Source organism: Zea mays, chromosome 7 (assembly GCF_902167145.1).
Source record: "Zea mays cultivar B73 chromosome 7, Zm-B73-REFERENCE-NAM-5.0, whole genome shotgun sequence".
Taxonomy (NCBI): domain Eukaryota; kingdom Viridiplantae; phylum Streptophyta; class Magnoliopsida; order Poales; family Poaceae; genus Zea; species Zea mays.
In genome coordinates, this window is record NC_050102.1 from 13,790,798 (window position 1) to 13,813,823 (window position 23,026).

The following is a 23,026-nucleotide window of genomic DNA, read 5'->3' on the forward strand; positions in this document are numbered from 1 at the left end:
CAGCCAGCCCAGGAGCCCCTCCTCGACGCCCTCCTTCACTCCCTCAGCCACGTCTTCACCGAGCCATGCGGTCTTCCACCCAAGCGCTCCCGTGACCACCGCATCATCCTCAAACCGGGAGCGCTGCTTGTGGCGGTCCGCCCGTACCGATACCCGGCGGCACACAAAGACGAGCTCGAGCGGCAGTGCGCCGCCATGATCAAGCAAGGCATTGTCTGACGCAGCGACTCGGCGTTCTCCTCACCAGTACTTCTCGTCAAGAAGCCGGACGGCTCCTGGCGATTCTGCGTCGACTACAGGGCGCTGAACGCGCTCACCGTCAAGGATGCGTTTCCGATTCCGGCGGTGGACGAGTTGCTGGACGAACTCCATGGCGCGAAGTTCTTCACCAAGCTCGACCTACGCTCGGGCTACCACCAGGTCCGGATGCGCCCGGGGGACATCCACATGACGGCCTTCTGCACCCACGACGGCCTCTACGAGTTCCTGGTGATGCCGTTCGGGCTGTGCAACGCCCCAGCTACGTTCCAGGCTTTGATGAATGACGTGCTGCGACCGTTTCTTCGTCGATTTGTTCTTGTGTTCTTTGACGACATTTTGATCTACAGTAAGAGCTGGGGAGAACACCTTCGACACCTCCGCGCCGTCCTCGAGGAGCTCCAACGCAACCAGCTGTTCCTAAAACGCACCAAGTGTGCGTTCGGCGCGACGAAGGTCGGCTACCTTGGCCACGTCATCTCCGAGGCGGGCGTCGCCATGGATCCGACCAAAGTCCAGGCCATCCGGGACTGGCCCACGCCGCGATCCGCACGGGCGGTACGGGGTTTCCTCGGACTGACGGGCTATTACCGGAAGTTCGTCCACCACTACGGTACCGTGGCAGCGCCATTGACGGCCTTGTTGAAGAAGGATGGATTCTCTTGGAGCGCAGGAGCCGCGGAGGCGTTTGTCGCCCTCAAGGACGCGGTCACCTCGGCCCCCGTCCTCACCATGCCGGACTTCTCCAAGCCATTCGTCGTTGAGTGCGACGCATCGTCCCACAGTTTTGGCACGGTGATGGTCCAGGGGGGCCACCCCATCGCGTTCTTCAGCCGGGCTGTCGCACCCCGTCATCAAGCGCTGGCGGCTTACGAACGTGAGCTCATCGGCCTCGTCCTAGCGGTCCGACACTGGAGGCCGTACCTTTGGGGACGCCGGTTCATCGCCAAAACCGACCACTACAGCCTCAAGTACCTGCTGGACCAGCGGCTCGCGACGCTTCCGCAGCATCATTGGGTCGGCAAGCTCCCGGGCTTCGATTTCTCCGTCGAATATAAGCCGGGGTCAACCAATGTGGTGGTGGATGCCCTCTCCCGCCGCGACACGCCGGACGATTTGGCGCTGCTGGCCCTCTCGGCACCGCGTTTCGACGTCCTGGACCGTCTTCGTCAGGCACAGCTCACCGATCCAGCACTCACTGCCATTCGTGACGAGGTGCAGGCCGGCACCAAGCGCGCGCCGTGGGAGGTGGTTGACGGGATGGTCCAGTACGCGGGCCGGCTCTACCTACCCCCTTCTTCACCGCTGCTCCATGAACTGCTCGCAGCTGTGCATGCCGAGGGCCACGAAGGGGTCCAGCGCACGCTACACCGCCTTCGACGTGACTTCCATTTCCCTAACATGAAGCAGGTGGTCCAAGATTATGTCCGGGAGTGCCCTACCTGCCAGCGCCACAAGTCAGAGCACCTACACCCGGCCGGACTCCTCTTTCCCCTACCAATTCCGCAGGGAGTCTGGACGGATGTGGCGCTGGACTTCGTCGAAGCCCTGCCCCGAGTGCGTGGCAAGTCCGTCATCTTGACGGTGGTGGACAGATTCAGCAAGTACTGCCACTTTATTCCACTGGCACACCCCTACTCAGCAGAGTCCGTGGCTCATGCATTCTTCACAGAGATTGTACGCCTTCATGGGGTGCCGCAGTCCTTGGTGTCGGACCGCGACGTCGTGTTCACCTCCAAGTTCTGGAAGGAGATCATGCGGTTGATGGGGACCAGTCTCCACATGACGTCGGCTTTCCACCCTCAGTCGGACGGCCAGTCCGAGTCGGCGAACAGGGTAATCATCATGTACCTGCGGTGCCTAACGAGCGATCGGCCTCGCCAGTGGCTCCAATGGCTCCCATGGGCGGAGTACGTCTTCAACACCGCCTACCAGAGCTCTCTCCGCGACATGCCTTTCAAGATCGTCTACGGGCGTGAGCCTCCGTCCATCTGGTCCTATGAACCGGGGGACACACGTGTTGCGGCAGTGGCTAGAACCATGGAGGAGCGCGAAGAGTTCCTCGCTGATGTCCGCCATCGGCTGGAACAGGCACAGGCTATCCAGAAGAAGTATTATGACCAGGGACACCGCGCCGTCACGTATCAGGTGGGCGAATGGGTGCTGCTCCGTCTCCGACACCGCTCCCCTGCCTCCCTCACCACTGACTCCACCGGCAAGCTGAAGCCCCGGTTCTATGGGCCCTACCGTGTGCTGGAACTCATCAACGAGGTCGCTGTCTGCCTCGAGCTTCCAGCCCGCGCTCGCATCCACGACGTGTTTCATGTGGGCGTCCTCAAAAAGTATCACGACACACCACCGTAGGTTACACCGCCACTACCCCCACTTCACCATGGGGCAGTCACCTTGGAGCCAGCTAGGGCCATCCGAACCCGGCTCAACCGCGGTGTACGCCAGGTGCTGGTGCAGTGGAAAGATCAGTCGCCTGCATCTGCGACTTGGGAGGACATGGACACTTTCACCGACAAATTCCCAACCTTTCAGCTCGAGGACGAGCTGCTTCTTGAGGAGCGGAGAGATGTCATGTATGGCCACACATACGCCAGGCGTAGGAGAGCCCGCGATGTGCGCCGAGCTGAGCAGGCAGCAAAGGCACATGCGCAGCAGGTGAGTGGCTAGGATGGAAAGTAGCCATCTGATTGATTGCGCATGCAGCAAACATAGAAGGCGACCGCCTGATTGATTGTGCATGCAGCAAACATAGAAGGAGATTGGCTAGGAGAGAAAGTAGCTAGCTGATTAGTATCCTTCCTATTTTGATTAGATCTTCAATCAAGGAGAACCTTCTCCATTTGTGTAAGCCACCGGCTATATATAGCCATGTATGGTGGCACTTGGGAAGCAATCAAGAATTACCTATCAAGTCTCTTCCTCTCTTCTCTAAACCGGCGACCAGGAGAACTTCTCCTGTCGACGGGTAGCTCGGCGTGGGGGCATAACCCTGCCGGCAACCACGGGTCAAGGCTACGATCTACGTAGCCGAGGTCCTCCTACCTTGGGTAATACCGCCCTTGACAATGCATGTATGAAGATGATTTTTTTGTGATTTGGAGTACTAAATTAGCTTGATCGGTATTAGTTGGAACATGAAAAATTATCTATCTGGATACATAAATGGAGATGGAGTTTTTTCTTGATTATGATCATACTTTTTTTGAATTTTCCTTGTTTTTCTCTAGTTAATATGAATGACTTGGTGACAAACATTTTTGATTCCATGCTGTAATGGAGCAGACAGCTCCCTGCATGTCCCTTGTGCAATATATTTCTTTGTATGCTGGTAGCGGTGTGAGGCGCTGTTGCCAGGTTCTCGGTTAATTATCCCAGGGAATGTCCGGTGACCAAACAAACCCGGGTAATTCTCTCATGGAGGTATTTTCTGACAAGGAAGTAAAGTGACAAGGAAATCTCCCCCTTTGGTACTTTTTCTGGGTTAATTACCCTTTGGCTCCCAAACTAGCCCTCAGGAGCCCATCCCCTCCTCCCTCAAACGACGCCGGGTGACAAGCAGGAAAAGTAGTAATGACGACATGCAAACTGAATAAGATTCTGTATTTTGAATACGATTCTAGAGATGCACGCTCTGTTCATCAATGCTGCTACGTTTTGAAACTTCAACATTTCATTACTGCTACGAATATATGTACACAGTAATATAACCTCTAAGCTCCTCATGTTGCTACATTTGTAAACTTCAATATTTCATTACTGCTACAAATCTATGTATGGTTCCAATTGACTATGGTAGCTTCCTTGCTTTCTGTTCTTGTCTTACGAGTCTGAGCTAAAGTTTTATTTATTAAATTGTGATGCAATGTTGCATCAATGCTGGACTTCGGCATTTGAAGTTTACGTGCACTCTGGTTTTTATGTTGTTTACTGTCCATCTTTCTCCTAATCAATAAAATGCTTTGATTACTATTGACATAATGTGAACTTCGATTTATATGTTGTTTATTATCCATATTTGGCCCTATCCATGAAATTATTTGATTCATGTTCATATAATACTTAGAAGAATGTTATGTAAGCCTCAAATTCTCTAATTTGAGTTGCTATCCAGTTTAACACATTAATTCAACTGTCTAAATGTATCGTTTAAAAAAACTCGCGCAAAGCGCGAGCAAGTTACTAGTAATAAATGCATGAATTGAATGGCCAGGTTTACCACTCTAGTTTCGCTGATGATGATGGGATCACAAAAGCTTGCAGCTGTCCTTTGCTTCCACTGAAAACTCATATCAAGGGCCCGGCACCAGCCTCTGACCCTGGTATCGTGGCTACACAGATTTCAATGTACTTCCGCCACTATAAGATCATACTGAAATTCTTATTTGTGTCCATGCTATACAGATAAAGCGGACATTGTTGATGAAGCCATAACTTTCTTTCGAGCCAATGTTTTCTTCAAAAATTTCCATGTGAAAAGCTCAGCAGACAAGTTATTGATCTATCTGACGTTTTATATCAATATTGCCTTAAAAAGACTAGAAGGTTGTCGGACACTAGCTGTTGGGACTAAAGCAATCATTAATCTAGGATTGGAGAAAGTTCCTGTACCTGGGGAACCAGGGTTTCCTTTCCCTGGACTTTTCACTCTTCCCCAGTCCCAGGAGGAAGCAGGTATACATTTTCGTCTACAATTGTATGCACATGTTTTTTTCAAGACTAGTCTTTTCTATGTATAAAAGTAATATGCTAATTATTATTTTCACTTAATTATGTCCGTTGTCATAGTAGGACTGATTAAGTCTGCAAAACGAATGTACCCATGGATTCCAGTGATAAATTGACGATTGTGCATTCTGTGTCTGAATGCAGAATTGTTGAGGAATTATTTGAAGCAGATAAGGGAGGAAACAAGTGGAAGATTGCTCAACTGTGCATACAGAGCTAATGGCTTTCCAAACAAGTGGTGGTTGGCTTTTGCTAAGAGGAAGTTCATGAACATTGTCATCCTTTAGACTTGGGCTTTTTGTACCAACTGGTTCAAGCTGTTTTTTCACTCATGATCGTGTGAAGTATCCACACACAACAAAGATAGTTATCCTACATCCCAAAGTAACAAGCCAAAGACTTCGATGATAGGATAGATGAATGACATAAGATAAATTATTTGTTCCCAATTTGCGATGTATAACCGTGGGAACAGTAATTATCATGTTGTATTGCCTTTTGTAATTCTCACCCTGCTATATCAGAGAGACGAAACCTGATACGGGGTACATTCTACAATGATGTCTAAACCGAGACAGTTCAAATGTTCTTACTATTGGTTTAGTATTAGCAAAAACTTCTTAGTATTGACAATGGTATAATTAAATTTTTCATGCAATTATCGTGCAATCAAACTAACAAGAGTTACTAAGAATTCTAAAAAAATAGATGTACTTCATTATTTATGGTCTATTTGCAGCATCATTAGATTCATAAAAATAGCTCTAATCTATAAAAGGTTAGTCAGACGGTCTAAATTTACAATTTTCATTTACTAAATTGATGAATCTAGGACCAGATTCATTATTTTGGTGTAGCTCCTTAAAAGGTACTTCGCTGACTTCAGTTTAGTAGAGTTGATAAAAATTATGCCACTGATTTAAAAAGAAAAAACAGATATAGATTTAATGTTTCACTTGTAAAACGGTCCCAAACAGCTCCTTTAGTAATATATCAAAATTTAAATTTTAATCCATCATATATTAATAGATAAAAAATCTACCGTTTTTAATCCTTTATAGTTGATAGAATATTTTTTATTTTTATCTATCAATATATGAGTTAGAATTTGAAATTTCATATAATGGTAGAGTAAAATAAAGTACGTCTGTAGTTTTTTTTAGAATTTTGTATAACTTTTAGTAGTTTAATTACACTACGATTGCGAAATTTTGATTATCAAGTCTGGCATATATATATATTGTAAACTTGTAATGATTGTTATTATTCACGGTAATTTTCCCGTCCCTCGTACAGTTTTTGGATTGATGATTTGCAATGTAAACAAGAGCGTGGGGGAACTAGATGATTATTCATAATAGGCGGTTTATTCGATTATATTGGAAGAGAAGGTAGGGATATTTGGAAAAGAAACGGGAGATGAGCTTGTTTAGCATTAAAAATTCTTGAAACAAGAATTTGTACGTTGTTCATCTTTTCCCCTTTCCGAACGGAGAATGCACATTCAGCAGTCAAAACATCATAAATTTGACTAAATTTATATAATAAAATAGTAGTATTTAGGATATCATTTAAATCTTATTTGTTTCCTCAAAAATTATATATCTATTGATGTGATAAATCTTTATAAGATGGTTGTTGTGCTGGTGCGAGAAATTCCTCCTAGCACAGAAATTTGTCAACTGTTTACACAAGCGAAGTGAGCACACTGTACGATGCGATGCGCACATGAAATTCCACCGCTAGGAATCCCCATGCCAGCCTTCGTTCTGTCAGAAAATGAGTTTTTTTCTACTCGTCGCCATCTACACCAAATAGTGTAAACGGCCGTGTAAAATATTATTTTGTATTATAGATTACACTGTTTTGTAAATTTAAGTTTAAAATAGAAAACAATATGAGAAGTAAAATAGAGAGTCTGCTGGAGATCAGACTCATCAAGTGGACAAATGATAGTTTTTTGAAACAAAATCAATCATGCCCACTCAGATAAGTGAGATGTAGCCTTATTAACAAGGAATATATAGTAGGGTTCATAAAATCTATTAAGAATATTTAACTACCATATAAAACTGGGCTACACAAGGTAGATCATGCATGCTGCAAGTAATAGCCATTAACATATATAGCTCTAGCATAGTTCCCTTGACTAAAGTTTAATTGGTGTTACATCAAATATTTGAATATTAATTATAATAATTAAATATATACTTAATTATGATTAATAAATTTGTCTCGTCTTTTAGTCTTTATCTATATAATTAGTTTTATAATTAGATTATATTTAATAGTTGTAATTATTATTCAAATATTCGATGTGGTAGAGACTAAGCTTTAGTCTTTAACCGGGTGGAACCAAACACCCCATAATTGAATTGGCAGAAAAATGTAGTCAAAGCAGACGCTTGAATGTTCACTGCACGGAACGCCTTCCCAACGTAAAGGCCAAAAGATGAACCGATATTAAATAAATTGGCATATTCTGTACATTGGAATTGAATCAAAACAGAAAAATATTATTTGAGATCGGTTCTTCATGTGAAGAATATGATGGAAACACATAAATAAATAAATAAATAAATAAATAAATAAATAGCTGGAACAACATTTTTTTACCGTAGCATTGACATCATCAGGTGCAATCCTACCCTCGCTCTTGTACTTAAGATACTCAGCACGCACGAACTTGGTGAAACCCTTGAAAAAATCAAGACAATGAACCAAACAAGTCAAATTCAAACCTTTCGTCAATGCTGCGACTTGACATTAGGTTCAACAGGGAAAGCGTCTTCGTTTCCCACATACCACTTCCTGCTGCGGATGATCTTTTGTCGGACAGGGAACTTAAACTTGGCACGACGGAGGGCTTCTTCAGCGTGATTAGCATTGCTTTCCTTTGCATCGCACAGAAAGGACGACCTAACCAATGTCCACGCAAGCACAGGTACCCTGAGGCTTGCCGAAAGCACTCCTCATACCAGTCTGGAGCCGATCAGCCCCACTGCCCCAGCACATGAAAGCATCTTGTTGATACGAAGGAAATGGAACGGATGGACAAGTTTTGTTCGGTTATTCTTATCTCATGTGAATTAGATAAGATTAAAAAAATTATGAAAGTTTTTAACTTGTTTAGGATTTAAACTATTCAATTACTCTCAATCTATATGTATTGAGAGCAAAACGAACAAGATCTAAGGTGGAAGGCACCATTCCAGACACTTAGTCTCGTGTACTTGATGCAATCAATGCGCACAGCCTCAAGAATCTCACTGTAAACGTTCTCCTTCTCTTAACTCAGGGCTTGTTCGTTTCGGTGCTAATCCATATGGATTGAGTCGAGCAGGATTGGATGTGTTTCAATCTATAACAAGTCAAAATTCTTTTTAAAAATTTTAAATTCTTTACAATCCATATGGAATGGAAATAACCGAACAAGATCTTACCATGTGAACGCAAAAGGGAAGTCATCCACTCCTTTCTTCGTCCCAACATCATAGATCCTGATCTTGGGGTCAGGGACACCACGACCGTACGTTGATTTTTGCTGGTCCTTGTCACCAAAAAAAGGACCTGGTTATAACTAATGTGAAGAAAATGACATCGAAGCATAGCATGTCATTAGAAATACAAAAACACAAACTAAGGAAAATAAAGCACCCACAACCACCTTAGCCTCTACACCATTTACTTCATTACATAGGTGTAACATCAAACAATCAGAACCAGAACTTCGAGCTCAAGCAAACACTTTTTAATGATTCAGTGCAAATGTCGCATAGTCATCATTGCTATTCTATCAAGAAATCTGGTGAACCATATGACATAGGTGCTCAACCAAGTGACATCAACACTCAAGTTTTGAAAGATTGCAAAATTAGTCCATAATCATACAAGTTTATCACATCACTCAGCGGTTCACTATAGACAGAACCCACAAATCACACAAAATGAATGGCAGTGAAAGTCTAAAAAAAAATCTTTGGTCTGGACTCTGGACCAAAGTTTTTCGCTAACACATGACTACAGTCTTGCCTTTTCTCTTTCTCTCCTATACGGCAACCAAAATATTGTATCTTTAAACAAGTGTTGGATTATGCTGATGTAAAATATATCATGGTTGTGTCATAGCATTCGTAAACTGTGGTATTATAAACCGTGGTTTTGAAAAATAGTGTTAGTTACACTTTTACCTTGTTCTTGTGGCAGGTAGTTAGACGACATTGTCTAGATGGCGGAGGCGTGAAATGTAAGATGCAGAGAAAGATGTATAATAACCACATCCATGGATATATATAACCTTCGTTCGCTTAGTGCACACTCGACAACGATCCACTGAAAACACCACCAGTATCTGGAAACTGTGCGTGCTCTCCTTTGGCATTGGCAGGGGAAGGCCAGAAACTGTTCGTGCCTCTCAGCCGCGCCTTCATGCCAGAGGAGAGCCGCACTGTGATTCTCACCCTGAGCTTCTTCCTTTTCCTCCCACTGTTTCCTTGCCTCATACTTCTATGTTTCCATGGCCTATGCTATATATACCACAAACCTCTCCGTTCGAAACCTGGATATCCTCCCAAATGTGCCCGAACTAGGACCATGTTCATAAAGCAAACTAGCTGTCACTGTTGGGTCTGGTTCATGCAGATAGAATTCCCCTCTCGTTGCCATAGTTAGTTAGTTCTTCTTGCCTGAGACATGTCCTTCTCAAGATCCTATCGGTGCTATGCTTTGCCGTGGTACATTCTCGTGGATCTTCCCTTGACAAATCTAGAATGGATCTGATTCTTTTAGGAAAAGAGACAGCAACAGCTTTGCATGCAGGTCCAAGGGCGCTGGGATCTTGGAAGGACATGTGTGGAGCACACGTTTAGTCAGATTAAATGACTGTTCGTCCTGTTTTAGAATATAATCTTGCTCATCATCAACCAACCAAAATAGAGCTTTTCAATCAGCGAGTCATTGAGACTAGTTCTATTGTGTAGAAACAAGTGTCTAAAGAGCAACACACTGTCTCTTTCTTTGTAAGGTGTAAGTTTTTACATGTGAGATTTTTCCAGGTTATATGCATGCATGCCGGTAACTACCTACTCGCTTAGTTGGTGTGCGTTAGTGTGTTACTGTGTCTATTTTGATTAGCGGGTACCCAAGAATTAGCTATTCAGGACGTGTGCGTTGGTGTGCGTTAGTGTGTTACATGTCTGCCAATCTTTTATTAATGAAAAAGTGGTGTTGCTGACCACATTCGGCATGAAGTTTTACGCATTTTTTTGGCAAGCTTCGTTCCTTCCAGATTCGCATTTGAGTTCATTTTTCTTGCCAAATTCCGGTCAGCTCGTGAGCAAGCATGTGTGACCAAGTTTGGCACAAACCAAGCATACCAGACGCAGTTGCTTTGCGGCAAAATCCAGAAAACACTCGGTAAACTCTTTGCCGAGTGTGACTCTCAGCGGAGAGAGCTCGGCGAACTATTGCCATCACTCAGTAGCGGTGTAGCTAGGATTTTAGTGATTGGTGGTCCATTTTTTTTTCATAATATAAATACAACAATCCACAAATAGATATGTAATAAAAAATTACTAAATATAATATGGTCAAATAAAAAGGTCGTACAATCATCTACATTTTTTAAAAAAGTATAAAAGTCATTTGACATCTAAAAAAATAATAAAAAAAATAACCAAAAAATGGTTGTATATACTTTGCATGTATGTATAATTGTATAAGAATTGATCGATCGGATCGGGTGTTGTCGATCGAATTTATGATACCTCTACGGTGAGCACGACCTTCTTCTACCTAAGTGACTTAACGCGAACGAAAAACGTACAATGTGTCTTACTAAGCCTAGCTAGAACAGGTAATAGGCATAGTCGTGCTAGATCTGCTTGAAAGCTTCATTGTGCATGCTTGGTCTAGAACTAGATAGCCATCTGATGCGATTGCAAGCCTAGGAGCTCAATTTCACATGTTTGTTATGATGTGTTGTCTCATCCTCATAGATGCCTCAAATAAATAAAACAAAGTTGCTGCTTAAAACTAATATGTTTATATATAATACTTATAGTTTACTTGGTTTCAGGCTAGGGTGGTTTGTGGCCCATGCGAACCACCCTTTAGCCCCGCCACTGTCACTCGGCAAAGAAGTATTGGGCTCTCGGCAAGAAAAGTCACCATCACTCGGTAAAGTTTTTACGGTGCTTGCCGAGAGCCCTTTTTGCCGAGTACTGGGCTCTCGGCAAAGAAGTCTTTGCCGAGAGCCTTTTTATGTTGAGAGTTTGACTCTCGACAGAGACTCTCTTCGCCGAGAGCCGTTCTATGCCGAGCGCAACACTCAGCAAAGAATAGTTTGCCGAGTGTCCAATAAATAGCTCTTGGCAAAGAGCTGGGCACTCGACAAAGAGCTGCATTTTGGTAGTGACAGCAGTTTTGAATGGACAAGGTGTCTTTGGAACTGTCACACCCAGATTTAAAGGATAAAGTCGGGTGCATCTCATACGTGCGCCAAGGAAGAACTTCACATATAATGACATAATGTATAGAGATAAATGTCATAAATATCATAAATGTACTTATTACATAGCGGAAGTCTTACAAAATAAATGATAATAATAAAACGAACTAAATATTATTTTCCAGGAGCCACAAAGCTGACTGGGAGAAGCCACCTAGATCAACTCGTAAGCTTCATTGTAGGGCGGCTCCTCTTCGACCACTTGCTCTTAACCTGTGGGGGGTTTTGTCGGCGTTTCGAGACCGGGGGGTCCCTCAGCCGACGAGTGAATGTGCCGCGTGCCCCAGCCCAGATGGGTCGAGCGCGTGGGCGAGCGCGAAGGGGGGAAGCGAGGTGGCCGGAGACGGGCGTGAGAGAGGTGGAAATCCCGTGGCCTTCGTGTTCGTCCCGCGCCCAGGTCGGGTGCGCTTGCAGTAGGGGGTTACAAGCGTCCACGCGGGTGAGGGAAGCGAGCGGCCCCAAGAGAGCGCCTGTCTCGTCCTCGTCCCCGTGCGGCCAACCCTCTCTAAGAGGGCCCTGGTCCTTCCTTTTATAGGCGCAAGGAGAGGATCCAGGTGTACAATGGGGGTGTAGCAGAGTGCTACGTGTCTAGCGGGGGAGAGCTAGCGCCCTAAGTACATGCCAATGTGGCAGCCGGAGAGATCTTGGCACCCAGCTGGTGTGATGTCGTGGCCATCGGAGGAGCGACGGAGCCTGGCGGAGGGACAGCTGTCGGAGCGGTTGTGTCCTTGCTGACGTCCTCCTGCTTCCGTAAGAGAGCTGAGAGCCGCCGTCGTCACAGAGCATGCGGGGCGCCATCATTGCCTATCTGGCGGAGCTAGCCAAATGGGACACCGGTCTTGTTCTCTGCGACCCGAGTCGGCTCGGGGTAGGGTGATGATGGCGCTTCCTGTTGACGTGGCTGGCCTGCGCCCTAGGTTGGGCGTCGCGGAGGCTCCTCCGAAGCCGAGGTTGAGTCTGTCTTCCGTGGCCGAGGCCGAGTCCGAGCCCCTGGGTCGGGCGAGGCGGAGGTCGTTCGGCAGAGGCCAGGGCGGAGTCCGAGCCCTGGGGTCGGGCGAAGCGGAGTTCGTCGTCTTTTGGGGCTGAGCCCGAATCCGAGCCCTGGGTCGGGCGGAGCGGAGTTCGCCGTCTTCCGGGACTTAGCCCGAGTCCGAGCCCTGGGTCGGGCGGAGCGGAGTTCGCCGTCTTCCGAGACTTAGCCCGAGTCCGAGCCCTGGGTCGGACGGAGCGGAGTTTCCCGTGGAGCCTTTGGCAGGGCCTGACTGCCTGCCAGTCTCACTCTGTCAAGTGGCACTGCAGTCGGAGTGGCGCAGGCGGCGCTGTCCTTTTGTCAGGCCGGTCAGTGGAGCGGTGAAGTGACGGCGGTCACTTCGGCTCTGCCGGGGGGCGCGCGTCAGGATAAAGGTGTCAGGCCACCTTTGCGTTAAATGCTCCTGCGATTCGGTCGGTCGGTGCGGCGATTTAGTCAGGGTTGCTTCTTAGCGAAGGCAGGGCCTCGAGCGAGCCGGAGATGCGTCCGCCATTGGAGGGGGGCCTCGGGCGAGATGGAAATCCTCCGGGGTCGGCTGCCCTTGTCCGAGGCTAGGCTCGGGCGAGGCATGATCGAGTCGCTCGTATGGACTGATCCCTGACTTAATCGCACCCATCAGGCCTTTGCAGCTTTATGCTGATGGGGGTTACCAGCTGAGAATTAGGAGTCTTGAGGGTACCCCTAATTATGGTCCCCGACAGTAGCCCCCGAGCCTCGAAGGGAGTGTTAGCACTCGCTTGGAGGCTTTCGTCGCACTTTTTTGCAAGGGGACCAGCCTTTCTCGGTTGCATTTTGCTCCGGTGGGTGCGCGCGAGCGCACCCGCCGGGTGTAGCCCCCGAGGCCTCGGAGGAGTGGTTTCACTCCTCCGAGGTCTTAATGCCTCGCGTAATGCTTCGGCTGGTCTGGTTGTTCCCTCATGCGAACTGGCCGTAGCCCGGGTGTACGGTCGGGGCCCAAGTTCTCGGGCTGGTATGTTGACGCTGTCAACGGTTTGGCCGGAGCCGGGTTTGCGAGAGCAGCCCCCGAGCCTCCGCACAGGGCGAGAGGGCGATCAGGGACAGACTCGGGTTTTTTACATACGCCCCTACGTCGCCTTTCCGCAAGGAGGAGGGGGGGGGGGGAGAGCGCCATGTTACCCTCGATGGGCACCGAACATGGTGTCTCCGGTGAGCTGCAAGCGGGTAATCCGAGTGGACGTCCGTGCCCTGTTCGTTAGGGGTCGGCTAGGGGCCCAGAGGCACGCCCAAAAGTACCTGCGGGTGATCTGCCGGACCCGGTCCCCTGGCGACGGGGTCCAAGGGCTCGATGCCTCCCTCCGATGGGATTCCGTTACAAGATCGCTCCCGCTGGTCTCGGAAATGTCCTAGGGTACCTCGGGAGCGCAGCCCGAGCCTTGGTTATGTATCGAACGTACCCCTGGTCATCCCTCGCTCGGCGTCTGAGGCGGCTGTGAACCCTTCGGGGGCCAGCCTTCGAACCCCTGATCAGTAATGGGCGCGGAGCCCGGGTAGCCTGAGGCGGCCGTGGAACCCTTCGGGGGGCCGGCCTTCGAACCTCTGACCAGTAGTGGGTGTAGGGCCCACGCGATCTGAGGCGGCTGTTGGAACCCTTCGGGGGGCCAGCCTTCGAACCTCTGATCAGTAAGGAGGCTCGGAGCCTGGTTCCTTCACGGGGAAGGATCCTTTTCAGGGTATCCCCCTTTCCCGGTCCCTGTTGCAAGAGATAGAGAAAAAGGAGAAAAGGAAAAGGATACTAAATCGAACGACGTGGCGTACCTTTTTGGCGCGGTTATTGCGGCGAAGGCGAAGCGTCGCCCGCTTCTCCTGCCAGAAGCGCCGCCTGTCCTACCGCGGAGTTAATGCGACGGGGCGAGTGGTTGGCGGGGCGGCCGTTGCGCGTGCGCGAGCCGTTCGAGGAACGGATCACGGGCGCGTCGTCTTCACGCCGTGAGAGGAGGTTTTCTCGCTGCCCCTGGATGGGACGTGAGCTTGGCTGATGACGCGACCGCTGCTCCCGCCCGCCTGCCACCGCCGTTACTGCCGGCCCACTTTTGGCCGCATTGACCGCCACGTCAAGCTGGCGCTGCTGGGTCGTGCGCTAGGTCGCCTCGAGTCGCGGTGTTGGTTCCGCAATCGAGGAGGCGCGGTGGTGGCGCAAGTGGCGGTGCGGTTGCTTGCATGCAGCATCCGGCGCGCCGGTTGCGTGACGCGTGGGCCTGGGCCTCCATGCTGGTGTGTTGGGAGTCGGAGAGGCGCGTCCACTTGGCGCGGTTGCATGCCGCCTGCATGGCTGCCCGCCTCTTTTGCCCGTTGGTCTGGGCAAAAGTGGAGGGTCACTTGTAACCGCTGGGCGGTTGAGTGCACCACACGCGGCGGTTTGGCTTCTTCTGCTCTGAGCCGGTTTGCATGACATGCGGGACCCAGCCCCTGCGCCGCTGGGGAAGGCCTTGGAGCGTGTTGGAGAAGACTCAGCCCGTGACGGTTGGGGGCGCGAGTAGGGAGAGTTGCCTTTAAAAGGAGGGCGACCCCTTTCGGAAGGCGATCATGTCTTCTCGCTCCCTTATGCATCGCGTCTCTCCACCTTCCAAGCCCCCGGATGGGGGATACCCGCCGTCTTTTCGCCTCATCGTCGGAGGAACGCAACTCCGTGGGAGTTGGTACCTTTCAGCCATCGTTCGGCTTCAAGGATTTTCATCAGCCAGCCCGGCCGCACCCCCCCCCGCCGGCGATCACCCAAGACGGTGACCACCAGTTCCTGGGTGGGGAGAAGCAAGCCGGGCTGCGATCTTGGTCCCACCCTCAGCTTCAAGGATGTTCATCATCCTCGCTGGGGTGGGTACCGGGCTGAGCCGGCGCTCTACCTCCCGCACGGGTTCATGGGTCACCCTCTCCCGCGGCGTTCGAGGGAGAGGGCGCTCACTGGCCCTGCGGGCGGCCCGGACTTCGACAACGCGAGGCTGGTCGACGGCGGGCGTCGTCACCTCCAGCGTGTCGGGTCCGTCGGCTTGGCGCTCGGCGGCCCCTCCTACCGGAGGGCGGCTGCCACGCCGTGTGCACGGGAGGACCACCCAAGATGTCGCGCGCTGCTAGGGCGGCGTTCGTGTTCTGGGGTGGTCCTGCCTTTGCACCGGGATGGTGCCCTCACGCGGAGGCTGGTGCCCCACTCGTCCGGGAGGATCTGAGTGGGGATCTGCCGGGGGGGCTGATGGCCCCTGCCATCGGTGCCGAGGCGGAGGCGGCTCGAGAAGTCCCCGTCGCCGATGGGATCACCGCCACCATCCGCCCTTCGGGCCTCCGGTTCTTTGTACTTGTCCTCGCCCCTCGAGCGTCGGCGTGGGCGAGGGCAAGATTGCAGCAGGGCCCACCCTGAGGCCTGCGCTGCTGCAGCTCGGCCATCCAGAGCGGGGGTCGTTGTCGTCGTAGTCAGAGCGGGCGGCGGCGAGCCGCTCGTCAGTCTTCTGTTGCTCCGCAGGCCTACCCCTATCGAGTGGGGTTGTTCGCACCTGCGGAGGGGGAACCGGAGTTCCGTTTGTAATGGCACTTTGAATGCCAGTGTTTTTGTTCATTATGGCTGTCGAGGCCTGAACATGTATGTAATTTTGGCACGGAGCCGTGTTTTTTCCTCATTTTCGAGCACTAAGACTCGCCTGTTGATTATCTGAACCGCTTTACCAAGCATGAGTCGCCCTGTGTCAAGGTGACAAGTGAGGTATCCGTATCCTGGAGGCGTAGGAGTCCCTCGGCTCGGTCGACCTTGTTGTCTGAGGCTCCTCTAGCTTAGTTAAAGGGACCCCTTGGCCGCTCTTCGACGAGCCGAGGCCAGGGGTAGCGATATCAGCGTGAACAGAGGCGGAGTTGGCTCGAAAATGAAACCTGGTTGGCCGGAGCCTGGCCGGGTTGTCCATCAGCGGGACCGACACCGGAGTTGATCAGCCAAGGCCTCGGGTCGGGCTGGCGCCCTTGGAAGATGGTTGGCCGAGGCTCCAGGGGTAACCGGCCGAGCCGCCTGCTCGGGTCGGATTCCCGGAGAAGTCCCTGGACCGCGTCGCCGTCCGAGGCTGGGTTGGACCTCGCTGAAGGTGTCGTCGATGCCGAGGGTGCCGCTGCCCCCTTCCAGCGTCAAGACCCGAGCCTGCAGGATCAGAGTGTCTTGTAGCGTGTGCCTTCTGTGGCCGCCGAGGCCAGAACACACAACCTCGCTGTGTTGTAAAGCTGCGTCTCCTTTCCTCTTGTTTCGAGTATCTGGACTTTTTTGTCGGTAACAGGGATGTTTGTGCGAGCGAGAGTTGCTTCTCGCGGAAGGTGATGAGTGAGGTATCCGTATCCCGGAGGCGTGGGAGTCCCTCGGCTCGGTCGGCCTTGCCGCTTACGCGTACTTTCACCCGTCCATGAAGCCCTGTCACCGACTCAGTCGAGAAGGCTCGAAGGACCGCTTTGGCAGAAGAGCTTCCAAACGTGAAGACTTGTTCGGTCCGCGGAATCGCTTCATCCGAACGCGAGTTACTTATCGCAGAAGGTGATGAGTGAGGTATCCGTATCCCGGAGGCGTAGGAGTCCCTCGGCTCGGTCAGCCTTGGCTGCTTACGTGTACTCCGTCGTTTTCAGGATCCACTTTTCGAAGTAGTCAAAAAGCACGAAAGATATTCTGGCAAAAGAGATCTTTTTTCGAGGAAAATTTCAACGCAGAGGGGGTTCCCCCTTTTAGCCCCCGAGGGAGGGTCGGGCTTTGCTGAGGCGAGGCCGACCCTTCCTTGATGACTAATTGCGTGGGTGCGAGGTATATGAACAACTTGAAAATATCTTAAGGGTAGAAGCGACGTAGCTGTTGGATATTCCAAGCGTTGCCGTAGACCTCGCCTTGACTGTTGGCCAGCTTGTACGTTCCGGGCTTCAGAACTTTGGCGATGACGAAGGGCCCCTCCCAGGGGGGCGTGAGCTTGTGCCTCCCTCGGGCGTTTTGCCGCAGCCGAAGCACCAGGTCGCCCTCTTGGAGGTCTCGGGGCCGGACCCCTCGGGCGTGGTAGCGTCGCAGGGACTGCTGGTACCGCGCCGAGTGTAGTAAGGCCTTGTCCCGAGCTTCTTCCAGCTGGTCCAGTGAGTCTTCTCGGCTAGCTTGGTTGCTTTGATCGTTGTAGGCCCTCGTCCTCGGGGAGCCGTATTCCAGGTCAGTGGGCAAGACGGCCTCGGCCCCGTAGACCAGGAAGAACGGCGTGAAACCCGTGGCTCGGCTCGGTGTTGTCCTCAGGCTCCAGACCACCGAGGGGAGTTCCTTCATCCATCGCTTGCCGAACTTGTTGAGGTCGTTGTAAATCCGAGGCTTGAGCCCTTGTAGAATCATGCCGTTGGCACGCTCTACTTGCCCATTCGACATGGGATGAGCCACGGCGGCCCAGTCCACCCGGATGTGGTGATCCTCGCAAAAATCCAAGAATTTTCTGCCGGTGAACTGGGTCCCGTTGTCGGTGATGATGGAGTTCGGGACCCCGAAGCGATGGATGATGTTGGTGAAGAACGTCACCGCCTGCTCGGACCTGATGCTGTTCAGAGGTCGGACCTCGACCCACTTGGAGAATTTGTCGATGGCGACCAGCAGGTGCGTGTAGCCCCCGGGTGCCTTCTGCAAGGGACCGACGAGGTCCAGACCCCACACAGCAAAGGGCCAGGTGATGGGTATCGTCTGCAGAGCCTGAGCGGGCAGGTGGGTCTGCTTCGCATAGAATTGGCACCCTCCGCAGGTGCGGACAATTCTAGTGGCGTCAGCCACCGCCGTTGGCCAGTAGAAGCCTTGCCGGAAAGCGTTCCCGACAAGGGCTCGAGGCGCTGCGTGATGGCCGCAAGCCCCCGAGTGTATCTCTTGCAGGAGTTCCTGACCTTCGGCGACGGAGATGCATCGCTGGAGGATGCCCGAGGGGCTGCGGTGGTAGAGCTCCTTCTCATCGCCCAGCAACACAGACGACTTGGCGCGTCGCGCTACCCGCCGAGCCTCGGCTCGGTCGAGGGGTAGCTCTCCTTGGCGGAGATATTGCAGGTACGGGGTCCGCCAATTTCGATCAGGCGTGGCCCCGCTCCGCTCCTCCTCGATGCGCAGTGCCTCGCCCTCGGAGGTCGAGGGTACCTCGGGCTGAACCGAGGGTGCCTCGGGTCGAGCTGAGGGTGCCTCGGGCTGTGCCGAGGGTACCTCGGGCTGGACCGAGGGTGCCTCAGGCTCGGGCGTGTCGTCGATCTTGACGGAGGGTTGATGCAGATCCCGGGAGAAGATGTCCGGGGGAACCGTTGTTCGCCCCGAGGCTATTTTTGCCAGCTCGTCCGCAGTCTCGTTGTAGCGCCGAGCGATGTGGTTAAGCTCGAGCCCGTAGAACTTGTCTTCCAGGCGCCGAACCTCATCGCAGTAGGCCTCCATCTTCGGGTCGCGGCAGTGGGAGTTCTTCATGACTTGGTCGATGACGAGCTGCGAGTCACCGCGGGCGTCGAGGCGTCGGACCCCTAGCTCGACGGCGATCCGCAACCCGTTGACCAGAGCCTCGTACTCAGCCACATTGTTGGACGCCGGGAAATGGAGGCGTAGCACATAGCGTAGGTGTTTCCCGAGGGGCGAGATGAAGAGCAGGCCTGCGCCGGCCCCCGTCTTCATCAACGACCCGTCGAAAAACATGGTCCAGAGCTCCGGTTGGATCGGAGCCGTCGGTAGCTGGGTGTCGACCCATTCAGCTATGAAGTCCGCCAAGACCTGGGACTTGATGGCCTTCCGAGGGGCGAACGAGATTGTCTCGCCCATGATTTCCACCGCCCACTTTGCAATCCTGCCCGAGGCCTCTCGGCACTGGATGATCTCCCCCAGGGGGAAGGATGACACCACAGTTACCGGATGCGACTCGAAGTAGTGTCGCAACTTCCGCCTCGTCAGGATCACCGCATACAGTAGCTTCTGAACTTGTGGGTAGCGGATCTTGGTCTCGGAGAGTACCTCGCTGACGAAGTAAACTGGCCTCTGAACGGGCAATGCATGCCCTTCTTCTTGCCTCTCGACCACAATCGCGGCGCTAACCACCTGAGTGGTCGCGGCGACGTAGACCAAGAGGGCTTCTCCATCAGCTGGAGGCACCAAGATAGGCGCCTTTGTGAGTAGCGCCTTCAGGTTCCCGAGAGCTTCCTCGGCCTCAGGGGTCCAAGCGAAACACTCGGCCTTCCTTAAGAGGCGGTACAGAGGCAGACCTCTTTCGCCGAGGCGTGAGATGAAGCGGCTCAGGGCCGCGAGGCATCCCATGACCCTCTGTACGCCTTTTAAGTCCTTGATGGGCCCCATGCTGGTGATGGCTGCGATCTTCTCCGGGTTGGCTTCGATGCCCCGCTCGGAGACGATGAACCCCAAGAGCATGCCCCGGGGCACCCCGAAGACACACTTCTCGGGATTGAGCTTGACGCCTTTCGCTTTGAGACATCGAAATGTCACTTCAAGGTCGGAGAGGAGGTCGGAGGCTTTCCTTGTCTTGACTACGATGTCATCGACGTAGGCCTCGACCGTGCGACCGATGTGTTCGCCGAACACATGGTTCATGCACCGCTGGTACGTCGCGCCCGCATTCCTCAAACCGAACGGCATGGTGACATAGCAGTACATGCCGAATGGCGTGATGAAAGAAGTCGCGAGCTGGTCGGACTCTTTCATCCTGATTTGGTGATACCCTGAGTAGGCATCGAGGAATGACAGGGTTTCGCACCCAGCAGTGGAATCCACGATTTGATCGATGCGAGGCAGAGGGTAGGGAACCTTCGGACATGCTTTGTTGAGACCAGTGTAGTCTACACACATCCGCCATTTCCCCCCTTTCTTTCTCACAAGCACAGGGTTGGCAAGCCATTCGGGATGGAATACCTCTTTGATGAACCCGGCTGCCATTAGCTTGTGGATCTCCTCGCCTATCGCTCTGCGCTTCTCCTCGTCGAATCGGCGCAGAGGCTGCTTAACGGGTCGGGCTCCGGCCCGAATATCCAGCGAGTGCTCGGCGACATCCCTCGGTATGCCGGGCATGTCCGAGGGACTCCACGCGAAGACGTCGGCGTTCGCGCGGAGGAAGTCGACGAGCACTGCTTCCTATTTGGGGTCGAGCCCAGAACCGATCCGGATCTGCTTGGAGGTGTCGCCACTGGGGTCGAGGGGGACAGCCTTAACCGTCTCCACTGGCTCGAAGTTGCCGGCGTGACGCTTCACGTCTGGCACCTCTTTGGAGAGGCTTTCCGGGTCGGCGATGAGGGCCTCGGACTCGGCGAGGGCCTCGGCGTACTCCACGCACTACACGTCGCATTCGAACGCGTGTTCGTACGTGGGGCGACGGTGATGACCCCGTTGGGGCCCGGCATCTTGAGCTTCAGGTAGGTGTAGTTGGGGACGGCCATAAACTTCGCATAGCATGGCCTCCCCAGTACCGCGTGGTAGGTTCCTCGGAACCCGACCACCTCGAACGTCAGAGTCTCCCTTCGGAAGTTGGAGGGCGTTCCGAAGCAGACGGGAAGGTCGAGTCGTCCGAGGGGCTGGACGCGCTTCCCGAGAATGATCCCGTGGAAGGGCGCAGCGCCTGCACGGACGGAGGACAGATCGACACGCAGGAGCCTGAGGTTCTCGGCGTAGATGATGTTGAGGCTGCTGCCCCCGTCCATAAGGACCTTGGTGAGCCTGACGTCGCCGACGACGGGGTCGACGACGAGCGGGTATTTCCCCGGGCTCGGCACGTGGTCGGGGTGGTCGGCTTGGTCGAAGGTGATGGGCTCGTCGGACCAGTCTAGGTAGACTGGCGCCGCCACCTTCACCGAGCAGATCTCCCGGCGCTCTTGCTTGCGATGCCGAGCCGAGGCATTCGCCGCATGCCCACTGTAGATCATGAAGCAGTCGCGGACCTCGGGGAACTCTCCTGCTTGGTGATCTTCCTTCTTGTCGTCGTCGCGGGCCCTGCCACCCTCCGCGGGTGGCCCGGCCCTGTGGAAGTGGCGCCGGAGCATGACGCACTCCTCAAGGGTGTGCTTGATGGGCCCCTGATGGTAGGGGCACGGCTCCTTGAGCATCTTGTCGAAGAGGTTGGCACCTCTGGGGGGCTTCCGAGGGTTCTTGTACTCGGCGGCGGCGACAAGGTCCGCGTCGGCGGCGTCGCGTTTCGCTTGCGACTTCTTCTTGCCTTTCTTCTTGGCGCCGCGCGGAGTAGACGCCTCGGGAGCATCTTCCGATGGGCGGCCCTGGGGCTGCTTGTCCTTTCGGAATATAGCCTCGACCGCCTCCTGGCCAGAGGCGAACTTGGTGGCAATGTCCATCAGCTCGCTCGCCCTGGTGGGGGTCTTGCGACCCAACTTACTCACCAGGTCGCGGCAGGTGGTACCCGCAAGGAACGCGTCGATGACATCCGAGTCGGTGATGTTGGGCAGCTCGGTGCGCTGCTTCGAGAATCGCCGGATGTAGTCCCGGAGAGACTCTCCCGGCTGCTGCCGGCAGCTTCGGAGGTCCCAGGAACTCCCGGGGCGCACGTACGTGCCCTGGAAATTGCCGGCGAAAGCTTGGACCAGGTCATCCCAGTTAGAGATCTGCCCCGGAGGCAGGTGCTCCAACCAGGCGCGAGCGGTGTCGGAGAGGAACAGGGGGAGGTTGCGGATGATGAGGTTGTCGTCGTCCGTTCCACCCAGTTGGCAGGCCAGGCGGTAGTCCGCGAGCCACAGTTCCGGTCTCGTTTCCCCCGAGTACTTTGTGATAGTAGTCGGGGGTCGGAACCGGGTCGGGAACGGCGCCCGTCGGATGGCCCGACTGAAGGCCTGCGGACCGGGTGGTTCGGGTGAGGGACTCCGATCCTCCCCGCTGTCGTAGCGTCCCCCACGCCTGGGGTGGTAACCTCGGCGCACCCTCTCGTCGAGGTGGGCCCGACGGTCGCGATGATGGTGCTCGTTGCCGAGGTGGCCCGGGGCCGCAGGCGCGGTGTTACGCGTGCGCCCGGTGTAGACCGAGGCTTCCCGCATGAATCGGGAAGTCGCGGCATGAGGTTCCGAGGGGTATCCCTGCCTTCGGGAGGCAGAGCTCTCGGCCCGTCGGACCGCAGCGCCTTCCAGGAGATTCTTGAGCTCTCCCTGGATTCGCCGACCCTCGGTGGTTGATGGCTCCGGCATCGCGCGGAGAAGCATCGCTGCGGCAGCCAGGTTCTGGCCGACCCCACTGGATGCGGGTGGCGGCCTGACCCTGACGTCGTTGGTAACGCGGTGCTGGAGACCCTGGGGCAGGTGACGTATTTCTTCGGCCGGGGGTTGGCTCGCCCATGCCTGCCCGACGTCCCGGTGGATCGGCTCAAGCGCTCCTGCTCCCTCGTCGAGCCTGGCCTGCGCCCCGCGGACTTGCTCGAGCTGTGGGTCGTGACCCCCCGCCGGAACGGGGACCACAGCTAGCTCCCGCGGGATGTCAGCGCGAGGCACCGACCTAGGGAGATCACCGTCCCCCGGCATACCGAGATGGTTGCCTTCGGAGG

General features: G+C 53.2%; 1 protein-coding gene and 1 pseudogene across 1 annotated transcript; one reads left to right on the forward strand and one right to left on the reverse strand.

Annotated features, from left to right (window-relative positions):
- The first annotated feature begins 2,766 nt into the window (after positions 1-2,766).
- Positions 2,767-5,575, forward strand: LOC103632067 (actin-related protein 2/3 complex subunit 3). Its single transcript, XM_023300678.1, has 4 exons — positions 2,767-2,925; positions 4,481-4,589; positions 4,672-4,941; positions 5,140-5,575. The coding sequence occupies exons 1-4, from the start codon at positions 2,767-2,769 to the stop codon at positions 5,280-5,282; spliced, it is 681 nt and encodes a 226-aa protein (XP_023156446.1). The 3' UTR covers positions 5,283-5,575.
- Positions 5,576-7,458: 1,883 nt separating this feature from the next.
- LOC103633733 (60S ribosomal protein L10-like) lies at positions 7,459-9,497 on the reverse strand (annotated as a pseudogene).
- Between the last annotated feature and the right edge of the window lie 13,529 nt (positions 9,498-23,026).

Coding starts and splice junctions, on each gene's coding strand:
- LOC103632067 (XM_023300678.1), top strand. CDS start 2,767: ATGGACACTTTCACCGACAAATTCCCAACCTTTCAGCTCGAGGACGAG. Junction 2,926..4,480: donor CAAAGGCACATGCGCAGCAG/GTGAGTGGCTAG, acceptor TTGAATGGCCAG/GTTTACCACTCTAGTTTCGC. Junction 4,942..5,139: donor CCAGTCCCAGGAGGAAGCAG/GTATACATTTTC, acceptor GTCTGAATGCAG/AATTGTTGAGGAATTATTTG.